A 13625-nucleotide genomic window follows, 5' to 3' on the forward strand; every position below is an offset into this window, starting at 1 on the left:
ATTAATAAAAAAATTCTATATTACTTGATAACGATATGTATACTTGCGTAGTATCACATATTTAAATATAATAATTGAATTCTTATTGCTTTGAAGTCAAGTTTTTGACAGACGTTGCAAAGTGAAGAAATATAAGTAAGGAAAATTAAGATTATAACTGCATACATCGTACAATCATATAAAAATTGGGATCAGGCGTTTGACGGGTGTCGACGACGATCGACGGTGGTCGATGACGATTTGCGGGAGGCGATGATGGTCAGGATGATGCTGGACTTCAGTTCCTTATCTAACGACATTTAATAGACGGACGGTCCGGAGAGCTTCATCCGATCAAACGACATTTAATAGACATTTGAGTATCGTAATGATGTTAGAATTACACAATCTTGGGCTCATTGGATTCATCAGGCCGAGACGCTCGATTCAACTATAAACTTGCCAGATTCGACAATCGTTTGACATTCCAAATATGTTCGAAAATCTTTCAATAATAGGTTAATGACTTGATCTTGGCTTGACGACTCAAATTGAAATGACTTTGATATCATTAGGTACTTCTCATCGAGCCGGTCAGTTTAACTATAAGTTTGCTGAAATCAGGGCTCTGGATGAGTTTTTTTTTCAAGGCTTGAATATCACTTGCTCAAAATATTATCTTGAGATCCGTGTCATGTCTCGAGATTCGTGCTGGATAACGAAGATTTGTTGGCAGCATATCAAGATATAAACCCGGTTGAAACAAATCTAAACTTAACTGAAAAAACTTAAATAAAAGACAAAATAATGATATTCTTGAAATATTTCAAGGACTTCAGGAGGCCAAATAATTATTTTAATTATGCTTTTTTAGTTTTCTTTTTTTATTTTGGTGTTGTGATGTACTTAATAATTTTTTAAATATTTTTTGAATTTAAAAGACTGAATTATGAGCTAAAAAAATATTTATTATTTACAAAATTCCAAAACATAATCAATTTCGAAAAACTAAAAATCAGATTTTGAACTTACCGACAGCAACCACATTTGTAATTAACAACCACCACAACAGTAAGTGTACGAGGAGAGGACAATATTTCCTCATGCTGCTCTTCCTTTGCTTCGCGGACGGAATCAAATAGTTTCTAAATAAATATTTTTACTTCAACAAAGAAAATAAAATATAGTCCATCACAATTTATTTGAAATCGGACAGCAAGCATTAATCGCCCAATCCTCACCCAACCCACTGTTTCATTTGGGACCCACTTTGCCAGCTCCCTCTTTTTGGGTGCAATAATTTCGGTGCATTTAAAGTAAAAGAAAAAATCATTATTGCATTCCTTTATTTCCGCCTCGTTACATTATTCTAATAAAATCTCTCTCTCTCTCTCTCCACTTGTCTTCTGTCAGTCAAACCGATTGGTCACTGTACCCTCTCTTGCGGGATATCTTACCGCTGCTTGCTCCCGCCGCCGCTGTGGACGAGGTACCCGAAACTAGGGTTCCGGTAGTGAACGGCGCTGCGGGAAGTTTGATCCGCAGGAGAGGTGACTGCTGAGGTGATGACCTGAGAGCTTCCAGCTCAAGATGGGGTGCGTTCTTGGTCGACAAGCTCCCTCGCTTGACTCTTCCCGCCGCCATGTGGACATGGATGTGGTCGCGGCTTCTGGGCGTAAGTCACAGGTGGGTATTCCGAAGGTGGAGGTTGTTGCCACAGAAGGCGGAGTTGCTGCGCAAGAGGAGTTGGCGCAGGAGAAGCCGGCTAGGCCCAGACGGCGATCGAGGGCTGGCAGCATTCCTGGTCAAGCAGTTGGAGAACAGGTGGCCGCCGGTTGGCCGCAATGGCTTTCAGAGGTAGCTGGTGAGGCCATCAAGGGCTGGACTCCTCGCCGCGCGGACAGCTTTGAGAAGCTCGCTAAGGTGATCTATCTTCTACTTATCACTTATTTTCATTTCACTGACGTTGGTAATTTATTAGTGTTGTTGCTCGATTCAGATCGGGCAAGGTACTTACAGCAACGTGTACAAAGCGAGGGATAGCGTGACTGGCAAAATAGTTGCACTGAAGAAGGTTCGGTTTGATAATTTGGAGCCTGAGAGCGTGAAGTTCATGGCGAGGGAAATCCTAGTACTTCGCCGCTTAGATCATCCCAATGTTGTGAAGTTAGAGGGATTGGTCACCTCGAGAATGTCATGTAGTTTATATCTAGTGTTTGAGTACATGGAGCATGATCTTGCTGGCCTTGCTGCCTGCACACCTGCGAAGTTCACGGAGCCTCAGGTTGGATGCATAATGCATTAATTTTTCTTTATTTTTTTGGATTTACCTCATCTTTTACAGGAACCTTCATTTTTAAAGAACTATAAATTGGACAGGTGAAGTGCTATGTGAAGCAATTGCTATCTGGGCTTGAACATTGTCATAGCAGGGGGGTGCTGCACAGGGATATCAAGGGTTCCAATTTGCTTTTGGGTAACGACGGGATACTTAAGATCGCAGATTTTGGATTAGCGTCCTTCTTTGATCCAAATCGCAAGCAACCCATGACTAGCAGAGTTGTCACTCTATGGTATCGGCCTCCTGAACTCCTTTTAGGGGCAACGGATTATGGTGTTGGTGTGGACCTCTGGAGTGCAGGTTGCATTTTAGCAGAGTTATTGGCTGGAAAACCCATCATGCCGGGACGAACTGAGGTATGTTGATGTCAATTTCTTCAGCAGAAGCAGTAACTTAATTATTAACTGAAGATTTATTTGGTTTAAAGTATCTGATATCTTGTTTAGTTGTGCTTCATTATATTTGACTTCTAATGCAACAAATGAACTCAGCACATTCGTATTCATTCGTGCATGGATGAAACCTATAAAAACTTGCCTGCAGAAATCAGTGTTTCTCTCTATCTGATGAATTGCTTCGGACTTTATTATTTTTTTCCAGTTATAATATCCTATAATCCTGCAAGATTCTTAATATCAGATGAGAACTTGAATCATTTAGACTACTTTGGCCATTGATAAATGCAAAGAAATTGTGACCTTAAAGTTGACTTTGGATAACCATTGATAAATCTTGATGGACTAATCACACATCATGGTTAACTTTTGAAACTGCTGATTGGATTATATGATAGGCGCATGTTTGCTATTAATCAAAATCAAAATTATGGAGAAACTTTGCCATGTCTTGTGGCTAGTGGATTCACAGAGATGGATTAATTATGCTTGTATGTTACCATATCACTTGACTTTTGTCATTGGTATAAATCAATGGAATCAAATTGGCTAAGCCCAAATGATATATATATATATATATATTTCTGCTCGTTCCTTGGTTGTTGTGTCTAGCTCTCAACAGTTGTACTAATCTTTTTATTTCTTATTATATGGGCAAGAAGAGACCCAGTAAACCACAAGCCGAGGTCATTAACACAACATTTGGAGTAACCATTGAGGACATGACGTCCATGGATCCAAATCCTATCATTCTCACAACGAGCTTCTGAGGCGAGATATAGCAGACATAGAAAAAGAGCAAAATTTTTATCCTTCCGTTACCCAATGTAAAAATAAATGGGGGTAACACAAGAACGATTCTATTCATAATGATATGGATACACATATCTCCGTCTTTTACCAAACTTTGAAACTAGTTGGTTCGCCAATTCCATTCAGATTGCTTTCTTTCCTTAGTTGAAAGCCCTAAGAACTAGATGTTTGGCCTAACGATATTGGTTTCTTAAGTTTTTGTATTCGTTAATGAGTCTTGCTAATCCCCATCAAACGGTTAAATTCTTTTACAGGATTTACTAGTTATTCAAGGGCAAACCTACCAACCTGAAGTCGTGCTCATTAACACAATGTTTGGTTTATCATCCCCATCAAATAGCTTATTTGTCCAATAGGTTTGGTTGTTTCATTGTAGTTAACACAATTTTTTTTAAATCTCAGTTATCATATCCATCAAATCCATGAAATGGTTGAGCATTTTTAAGCTCAATGATCCTAAATTAAAAGGATGATTTTTTGGTCATCCTCTTCTTACTCTAGGATGAAGGGGTTTATTCGCTTTTCCAATGCCAAGATTAAAGTGTCTAGCATTGATTCTTGGAATGCCCAAGTGGGTGAGGGTAGGATCCTTTTTGTGCTGTGGATGAACATAAGTTATGAACCCTTTCAGTTAAAGTTATAAAATTCACATACCTTTTCAGAGGCTTGGTCTACGGTTAGGGTAGCATATTTGACTATGAATAAGAGAGGGTGAGGGATAGGTTGAACTTGCTGGAAGTGTGATGTCGAAGCAACAATATGAAAACATGAAACTCAATAACCACATATTTTTTCTCATTTAATGACTCTCTTGGCTCTTGGTTTTCCTCTTCTCGATTCTTTGTTTTCTTCTCCTTCTCTTGTTTTTCTAGTTCCTTTCTTTTTGCTTCTTGCTTTGTTATGGAACTACCCATCCTCATTGTAGAACTTAGGTGATGGAAAGAAGGGGAAAGTGATCTTTTATTAGAAAGAGAAAGACTCTCAATTAAGATGGGCGAGATAATTTTGGTTTTTATTATCATTTATAATTGAATAACTTAACATAAACTACTAATCATAAATAAAGTAATGGGCGAATAATCCAAATTTAAATCAAACAAGTCTAAATTCTAGCTAATTGGTGGATGTTGTGGGATCTTAAAATTCACTCCTAGCTCTAAAAGAGTTTAATTTTGGGTCAAATTTTTTGAAGGTATATTAGATTTTAGATAATACACTACCAAGAAAAATTTTCATTGTTTTACAAAGACTTGATGGTATCATTTTAAAATTCTCATGGGTGCAAGTCCCCATGATTAGTTATCCCTCTTAACGAAGAGAGAGAACTTTCAATTAAGGCTAATTATTTATTGCTTTGTGCTTGACCCATAGGATAAGAAAAAAAAATTATTATTGTTAGCTTTGCGTAGGGGTTGAGGGAGGAGGGGTGACGACGAGCCCGATCATGTTCTCATTGTTTCGTTGTCTCTGGTTGTCATGGATCTTGGTCCATTTATTTAAAGGAGATTGTTGGCCCAACTTTACATAAAGTTTTTTTTTTAGTAGCATGGTGCTGCGTTGTTCGAGCGGATGTTGTAGATCTTAGATGGATGTTTATCTAAGAGAATAATTCCAATTCCATCTTTGCTATGGGGGCTTTGTTTTATATAAGTGCACTCCATGGTTTACTTCTTAATTTATTTGGTCCATAATTGTATTGCAGGATTTGGTCATTATCATAATTTATTGGTACAATTCTGCAACAAATCCCCTAGGTATAGGGCCTTGATTATTGCTGTACTTTTTGTGAGCACATTTTGCCACAAATGCACCCGATCAGAGGGAATAGGACAATTCTTTATAGGCGCGATATCTTTGAGAGTGATCATAAAGTTTATGTTTGGTATGATTCGACTCTCTGTTAGCCTGTTAATATTAAATTTATCATCATTCGTGAATTGTTGTAGAGAGTGAATAAAGTTGTAAAGCTTTAAATGATACACTTCTCTCGAGTGATTTTGAACTGTATGATTTTTTTGAGATATTTTTTTTTAATCTTAATTTAAGCCCAAAATGACTGCGTTGGGGTTTGGGAACATTTTGATGATAAATACTCTCTGATTGAGATTCACTGTTAACATCACTGAGTATTTTTTATTTTATACTTTCTCACTCATTGATTGGTTTACATATATAGCCATTGATTTCAAACTGCTCCAGCTTATCTTACTGTTATCTGGGTTGCATGGACATTGGTTTTACTTCTATGCTGCAAATCTGAAAGAATGAAATTCGTCACTTTTATAATCAGTGCAGAGAAATATTAATGGGATTCATTTTCATTTGGCAATGATTTTTTTTTCAGTTAATATATTACTTGATGTCATAATAGGAATCTGGTTATGCCTTAGTTCCATTTTTATGTCTTATGATGATTTGGTTGGCGAACCCTTAAGGAAGCATTGCTATAGGCATGTCAAGAAAATTTCCATCTAAAGGAAATGGATAAAATTTCCTTGAAAATTGTTGCAGTTTGTTTACTCCACAACAATGTTGAAGCACAAAGCATAATTTTATTTTTTTATTTTGTGGCTAAGTTAATCTGTTGTTTTCCCTCTCTCAGGTGGAGCAATTGCACAAGATTTTTAGGCTTTGTGGATCTCCTTCAGAGGAATACTGGAAGAAGTCAAAGCTGCCACATGCGACAATATTTAAACCACAACATCCATATAAACGCTGTATAAAAGAGACTTTTAAAGATTTTCCTCCTGCATCCTTTTCACTTATTGAAACTCTTCTGGCAATTGAACCAGCCGAACGTCAAACAGCTTCTGCTGCATTAGACAGCGAAGTGAGTATTTATATTCCAACCGCTTTCCATATTTTAAGAGTTCTGACTATCAGTTACCAAATACTAAATTTCAAACTTAAACTTGTTATATTCTTTCTCTATGGAGTTTATCATTTATGCTGTAAAATGGAAATAAAAAAAAAATAAAATTTCTCTTAAATTTATTATACATCGCCAATCAACTTATTAAAAAGTGGACAAATTGTTCTTAATAATGCACTTCTTCTATTTGTCCTTTAAAGCACCAGCACGAAATGGAAGACAGGATTTCACTGTTTAACTGTAGGTTTTGATTTGTGATTTTGCTCTTTATCCTAGAACTTCATAGTAACCAAGCTTTTTGGCTGAGCATTAAAATATTTTTATCAATGAGAGAAAGGTTATTTTTATTTCAAGAAATTGATTCAAACGATTGCTATTGATCTAAGAGGGTATATGTATAGGAATAAGCATGAAAAATTTCATGTATTTTAAGCTTGTGTGAATGTACACATAATAACCCACACGAAGAATTATTTTAGTTTTCTTGTTTTAGGTAGGATTTCTTCTTACCCATTATAGCTTGACCGGTATATTCTATTCATGCGAATTCTAGTTAATCCACGATAAATTACTCTCTACATTTTTCTCTTCTTATATGGTCTGACCTTGGCTATTCTCTCTTCTCAAATTAAAAGAGCTCAACCTACCTCTCTCTCTCTCTAGTTGTTCATCACAACACATCTCCCACTTGCCCCCTCTCTCCCTTAGTAGTCTCTTTCTACACGAGATTTAAAATGGAGTGAGTTAATTGCGAGCAAAGAGGAAGGAAGGAAGTGCCGTCAAGCATTTAAGGCATGCAAAGAAGAAGCAGGGAGTTTGTGGGTAAGGAGGAATCAATATATTGACCAAAGAAGAAGAAAACGAAAGGGCTTCAATCATGGGGGCTATATTTAAGATTTGATAAGGCACCATTCTTTATATACTTTTTCAGTTGTGAGCCGTGCTTCTCTCCATAGCATTCATTTCCCATATGTTCAAGCAAAGTTTCTCTTAATCAATTGGCATAAGGTTTGAAGGAAGGGAACTATGGTTTGTCTTCTTATTACAAGGGTCCTCCAGACCATGCAAGTAAAGAATGTATCCTGAATTTTCATTGATTGTTTCAATGTTCAAGGCTAACTTCATAGCTTACCATTGAAGCCCACAATCTCTAGTTTATAGAGTTGAATATGGAATTTATCACTATGAATCCTTTTATTCTTGATCATACTAGCATAGAGTGTCAGTTTTTGACTTGTTGTCTATGAGGTTGGAAAAGGTTAAAATAAGAATGAATCACGTTGAGCTAATTGAGGCCGTTGAATCTTAGCACGATATAAGGAGAAATTTTTTAAAGTCTATTTACAAAGCTTGTGAAGTCCTTTTTGCTGAGAAAGAATTACTGAATGCCAATGACAGATACTAACAGTAGATTACACATTTAGACTTATAATGCATAAATAAAATTCCCATCTATGCTAGTAAGCTTTCTTGAAGAAGAAAGGAGAAAGGATAGGTGATAGGTCATGCTATCTCTATATTTGATAAAAACCTGGCATGCTTATGTTGAAATTAAGGACCGAGACAACCAATTAAGAGATATCATTGCCAAATTTGTTCATCTATTGAAATTTAGTCATTAAATTTGACCCCAACAAAAGATGTATTACAAGGTAATTAGCGATATCAAAAAGGAAGAAAAATCTATCATCCAAAAGAGTAATTGAATAGGAGTTGCCATGTGCGATAAAACCCTATTATGAAAGGAGCTTAAAGTGCCACTCTTTTTGCTGATTCAAAAAGAAGAACAAGAAGTTATTGCTTCATCATTTTTTACAAATTTGAGAGATGAGACACTATCATAGAAATAAATAAGTCTAAGTAGTACAACCACAGTATGATTTTATACATCTGTAGAAGCTCCTAAAAATGAAATGATATTCAACTCCCATGAAATAAGTAGCTTTCAAAAAAGAAAAAAACCTAACATAAATTTTCTGAAAGAATAGCAAACAAATATAACAAAGTTGTATGGTTGGAGGTTGAAAAGTCGGCCTTCCCCTACATAAAGTTGTGGGAGTGAAATACTCCTAGATGTGAAACTAGAGATCCCGTAATGAGATAATAAAGTTATGCTCAATTTGACAATTCATTTGAATGTGACTTTAAAAAGAAGTATCCTAATATATTGGACATCCTATCCCGAACGGATCAAAAAGATAATATTGGTTGAAGTTCTAATGGATCAATTTTTTTGATGGAAATTGTCGGTGGTTTGTAATATTTAGATCACACCTCTTAGATCAAAGAGGATGTTACTAGGAGTTTGTAAGGGCAATCAAATCTTTAGTCAAACATTATATGTGAGGTGATCAATGCTCTAGAAGCCGGTGGACTACTTGATCAAATGTCATATTACAATAAAGATAAGTATGGATCTGAATTTTTTAAACTTGTTTGGAAAATATTTTATTTGAATTGATGTCCAACATCAATTATTTAAATTTATCATTGCTGCAATTTGCATATTTAGAGGCCCGCTTTCTCCTAAAAATACAATGAAGACTTTTCTAAAAAAATTTCCTCATCTTTTCTCTACACCTTAAGAAATCCTTCAATCTCAAATGTACTAAGGACTATAGGAGTTACAAACTACAATCCCATAACAAGGCGTGTTTATTATTATTCCTGCAACAGCTTTATGTCAGGCCTCATTACTTGTTAAAACTGTAGCAATACCTCTGGTACAATACCAGACACTCTAAGAATAAGCCACTATTTGTTTTTCTGCAAGTTGCTAATTGAACTTGCTGTTACCACTATTTTTATTTGCCTTGCTGTTGCTGCTTTGGCCCAAATTTGCTAAGGCTGGAAACAATAAGTCTAATTGATGTTGTAAACAATCCAGTTAGAGCTAAAATACATGTGGTGTTGGAAGGGAATTCTGCCGCAGTTTTTCTTTCTGAAGGCTACTAATTTATTTATTTATTTTTTTTTTTGTGTTTTGATTGCAAGGAATAGCAAGTATCTAAGGAAGAACTAAACCTATTATCCTATCTACTACTTCACAGCAAATGAAAAAAATTAGTACAATGTTTGCTGTGAACTGTAGAATAGGGCCTAAAACAGCTGTTCAACTTATATCCCACAGTGATAAGGCCAAAAAAAAAAAAAAGAGGGAATTTGCCATTATTAATGGAATGAGGTGAACTAAATAGTATTCCTAAGTAATGGCTTAGGACATTTGCAAGAGTCACCTAAAAATGAAAGGCTGCGTAAGTTCTATGAACCATAAATCAAAAGAAATTTTGAAAATCTACTAGAAACTTATTGAAAGATCAACATACAAACAAAGTGAAGTGTTATAATTAGGTGGCTAAAAAATCAGCCTTCCTCCACCTAAAGTTGTTATTTCATTGAAGGTAAAATCCTCCTGAACGAGGATTGGTAATCCAAGGGACTATTCAATCTAACTATAAGAAGCATCTTGAACAATTTTTGCATCAGATTGTGAATGAATTGAAGAGACCATCTCCATCAAATTTTCGAGTTGTCTTATTTTCTTGATAGAGATCACCAATGACAGTGATTTTTATATTATAATTGTGAAATCAAATAGGTTTAATCAAAGGGGATGTTACAAGGAGTTTTTAGGTGCAAGCAAATCAACGCTTTTACATCATTTGAAGGAAATCAAACCTCCGGAGTTTGAAATTGGATTTAAATTCCGACTGGGATAATTCCTACAAGGATTATTGTTCAGTTTGAAATTTCTTAATGATAGGATTTTTTTAATCTTTTTGTGGAGTTGGATGAGAAATGTGCTCGAGCTATATTGATGAAATTTACATATTTGAAGTATTTCTGCAGTAAATGAGCTGAAAATTTCTCTAAAAAAAAACCAATACTCGTTCTCAATTCCTCTTTGAAAATTTTCATTCCTTGAGCGCTGCTTGTATTTTTTCTGTTTGGTTCCATAGGAGTCACTTTCTACAATCTCATAAATTGCATTATTTATTCTTTTCCCACTGTAACTCAGGTCCTGAGGGTACATATCACTATCTAGAACTATGCAGAGCCACAGCTACAGTATCTTTCACTATAGCACATGTGCTAGCCTCTGTTTTTCTGTAGGCTGCTGAAATGGGTTTGCAACAGCCCTCATTTTGAGTTGTATCACTGTTACTGCTAACTGATTTGTTATAAACTTGCCAAACAAAAAAAAAAAAAGAAAGAGAGGTTGTCCATCTTCTGTATTAAGCAATCAAGCGGTACGTCAAGGGAAATCTATTGTTGTTTTATTTCCGAGGACTGCAAAACTGTTTTCTCTATCTGTTTTCTCCTGCAATTTGATTCCAAGGAGATAGCGCTTATTTCCTTAAGTAAGAATAATCCCTTTTTGTTCTTTGGTACATTGCAATAAATGAAAAAATAATAGAACTGTTTACTTTAAACAACCGAAGAGGGATGGAGAGTAACCATTCGATTGCTGTTCCACAGAGGAAAGGCCAAAACAAAAGATTAATTTGTTGCTCTTAATTGGAACTGTGGCAAGCTATGCAGTGCACATATGGTATCTCTTTGGATATTTGTTTGAGTATTTTAAAAATAAAATGCTACATAAGCGTCATAAAACAAAACAATCTTCAAAAAGAAAAAAAAAAGTTACTGGAAGCTTCCTGATAAATTAATTGGCCACCATAAGAATAGTTGATCGGCCAAACATTTAATTTTCTCTACTAGAACTTGATTCCCAATCTAGGATACACAGCAGCCCACAACTCCGCCTCCTGCTCCTCGCATAGTTGCATCACCTAATTTCCTCCAAATGCCTCCATGTCCCATTCTCGCATAGAGCTCGTGCGAATACTGCCAGTAGTTTGAACTATGTGAGGAGCTGGAGGTAAGTATTGCTTGATGGTGGATTGCTGATATGGTGATTATATCATGAAAGGATGGCTTGTCTAACCATATCCTTCAAAGTTGACTACAATGAGAAGCATCTTATATAAGTAGTGTATCATATCTTGAAGGTATCAGTGACTTCGTTATTAGAATTTTTAGGAGTCCTATTTTTTTGATGGAAATTGCTAATACTAGTGACTTTCAGGTCAAACTATTGAGTTCAAAGATGCTGACATTAGGAATTTGTATGTGCGATCAAATCATCAGCTGAACATGGTAAAGTAAAATCAAGACTAGGGAAGATGAAGCTGGTTCAATTTTATATTACAGCAGAATAAGGTTGAATTAGATTTTTCTCTTATCAAGTTTGGCTATGTTTGTATTTGAATTTAATTTCCTTAAATAATTTTTTTAAGAACCATCATTTAGTTTGAACTTATCTAAATTGTTATAGATATGTTTTTTTTCTCTTTTTGCGGAGTTGGTTTAGGAATAAAATAGGTCTATCTTTGCTGTGCATATTTAAGACCTCTATGTTTGCAGTAAATGCAATGAAAAGTTCATATCTTTCTCTCTGAAATTCGCTGAACTTAAAGTGTTATTTGGCTTCTGCTATTTGGTGTTAAAGAAAGAGCTGAATCCTATAATCCCTTTACTGGGCTTGCCTGTTATTGTTCCCACAATCGCTCAGGTCCTGCAACCTCATATTACCTACCCTTTGTTTTTCTACAAGTCGTTGAAAGGTCTTGCTACTGCCTTTGTTTTGAATTGCATCACTGTTGCTGCTACCCAAGTTGGCCTAGTTTTTCTACTGAAGTTAGTCAAAGGTCTAATGGCCAGTTAAGTAAGAGCTGAAGTTCACCTGGACTGGAGGCTACATAATTGCTTTTTCTATCTATTTTCATTACCATTTGATTCCAAGGAATACCACTTACTTTCTTCACAAAGATTTAACGACCCCTTTGAATAAAGAGTAAAATTATTTGCCGTGAACAGCAGAATAGGGGCAAAACATAGCATTTAACTGCTGCACGTCGGAGTTGAAGATAAAAAAAGGAATTTCCTGTCCATATGTTGAACTAGGCAAATAATCGAGGAAAAGTAGTCTGCATTGTGAAACAATGCTTAGTGTACGTTTAATCAATTGATATATCTATGTGGAACCTTTGGAAAATTATAAAAACCTTTATCAAATCATTCAAGCCTCTTATTTTAGATTTGCATTATAATTTTGAGAGATTGGCTATGGATCACTGCACTCGCTTCCTACAGAAATACAAACAAAGAAAATGTTTTGTCTACCCCAAGGAATGCTTTCTTTGGCAAATTCTCTAGCACCCATGTCAGTAAACTTAAGCAAAAATTCAGAAAATAATTACTCCGTGGCCTTTCTCAAGGGCATTTTTAAAAATTGAAGTTGTTTTGTAGGGTTTCAAGATTGCCTTATTTTTTCCTTTATGGTGCTTGTTTATCAATGTTAAAATGAATGGTAGTTTGGTACTTTTCTAAGTTTGATTGATGAATTATTTTGTTTGTGTGATTTCTGTTGGACAAAAATATCTTTTGTTGAAAGCTTTTTTTATTCAATCGTTTTATGGGTAAGAAAGAAAAATACTCTCTAAAATTTATGTCGGTCCATTTTTATTGTAATGACAATTGCCAAATGTAAGGGTTGTTAAGCTTTGAGATTCATTTGTTGGTGATCTGAATCTTGTTGTATGATGGCTCTGAGATTGGTGTTGGGTATGCTTTAATCTGGAGAATGAGATCTTGGCTGATGCTTTAAGATTGGTGCTTTTTTTAATGAATTTGATGGAACTTCTTTCACGCATTATAAAGAGATTTGATGGTTGAGATCTGGAATAAAATATACCAGCTTCTATAAAGAGTTAGCTCAAGGTTCTGCTATTTTATTTGAAAGACTTGAGAAAAATCCTTAGCCTTACTGACTAGGATACACTAGCAATATGATAAAATAACGAATAAAAAATCTTCTTTTCCTTGAATGTTGTAGATCCTCATTGTTTCATAACAATTGAAATATTGACTTAAATTTTGGTTTTCAAGCTATCTTATATCAATTAAGAAGTAAGTGTAGTAATGATGCTTGTTAATTATTATGCAAAGTAAAAAAATCGAACTCAGTATTGCTCCTATACTATCAAGAAAAAAACTACTTTATATTACCCGACGTTTCACAAAATGTCAAGATGACGTTTGCATCGACCATCAGCAGTCAAATCTATAAATGGAAAACTATAGTAAACATCTTGCAGCTAAACAAGCTTCTGCTGGATGACAGTCACAATTATCAGCCCTTCAAAGTGATTTTTTCTCTTTT

At 35.3% G+C, this 13625-nt stretch overlaps 1 protein-coding gene across 1 annotated transcript in view; it reads left to right on the plus strand.

Annotated features, from left to right (window-relative positions):
* The first annotated feature begins 1378 nt into the window (after positions 1–1378).
* The window catches only part of LOC110027646 (probable serine/threonine-protein kinase At1g54610), a 44026-nt gene continuing 31779 nt past the window's right edge, over positions 1379–13625 (plus strand). The window contains exons 1-4 of the mRNA XM_020729158.1: positions 1379–1902; positions 1979–2263; positions 2359–2676; positions 6131–6358. Of these exons, the coding sequence (XP_020584817.1) occupies positions 1570–1902; positions 1979–2263; positions 2359–2676; positions 6131–6358 (1164 nt within the window). The 5' untranslated portion in view covers positions 1379–1569. The remainder of the gene's footprint in view (positions 1903–1978; positions 2264–2358; positions 2677–6130; positions 6359–13625) is intronic.

Source organism: Phalaenopsis equestris, unplaced genomic scaffold (assembly GCF_001263595.1).
Source record: "Phalaenopsis equestris unplaced genomic scaffold, ASM126359v1 Scaffold000434, whole genome shotgun sequence".
Lineage (NCBI taxonomy): Eukaryota > Viridiplantae > Streptophyta > Magnoliopsida > Asparagales > Orchidaceae > Phalaenopsis > Phalaenopsis equestris.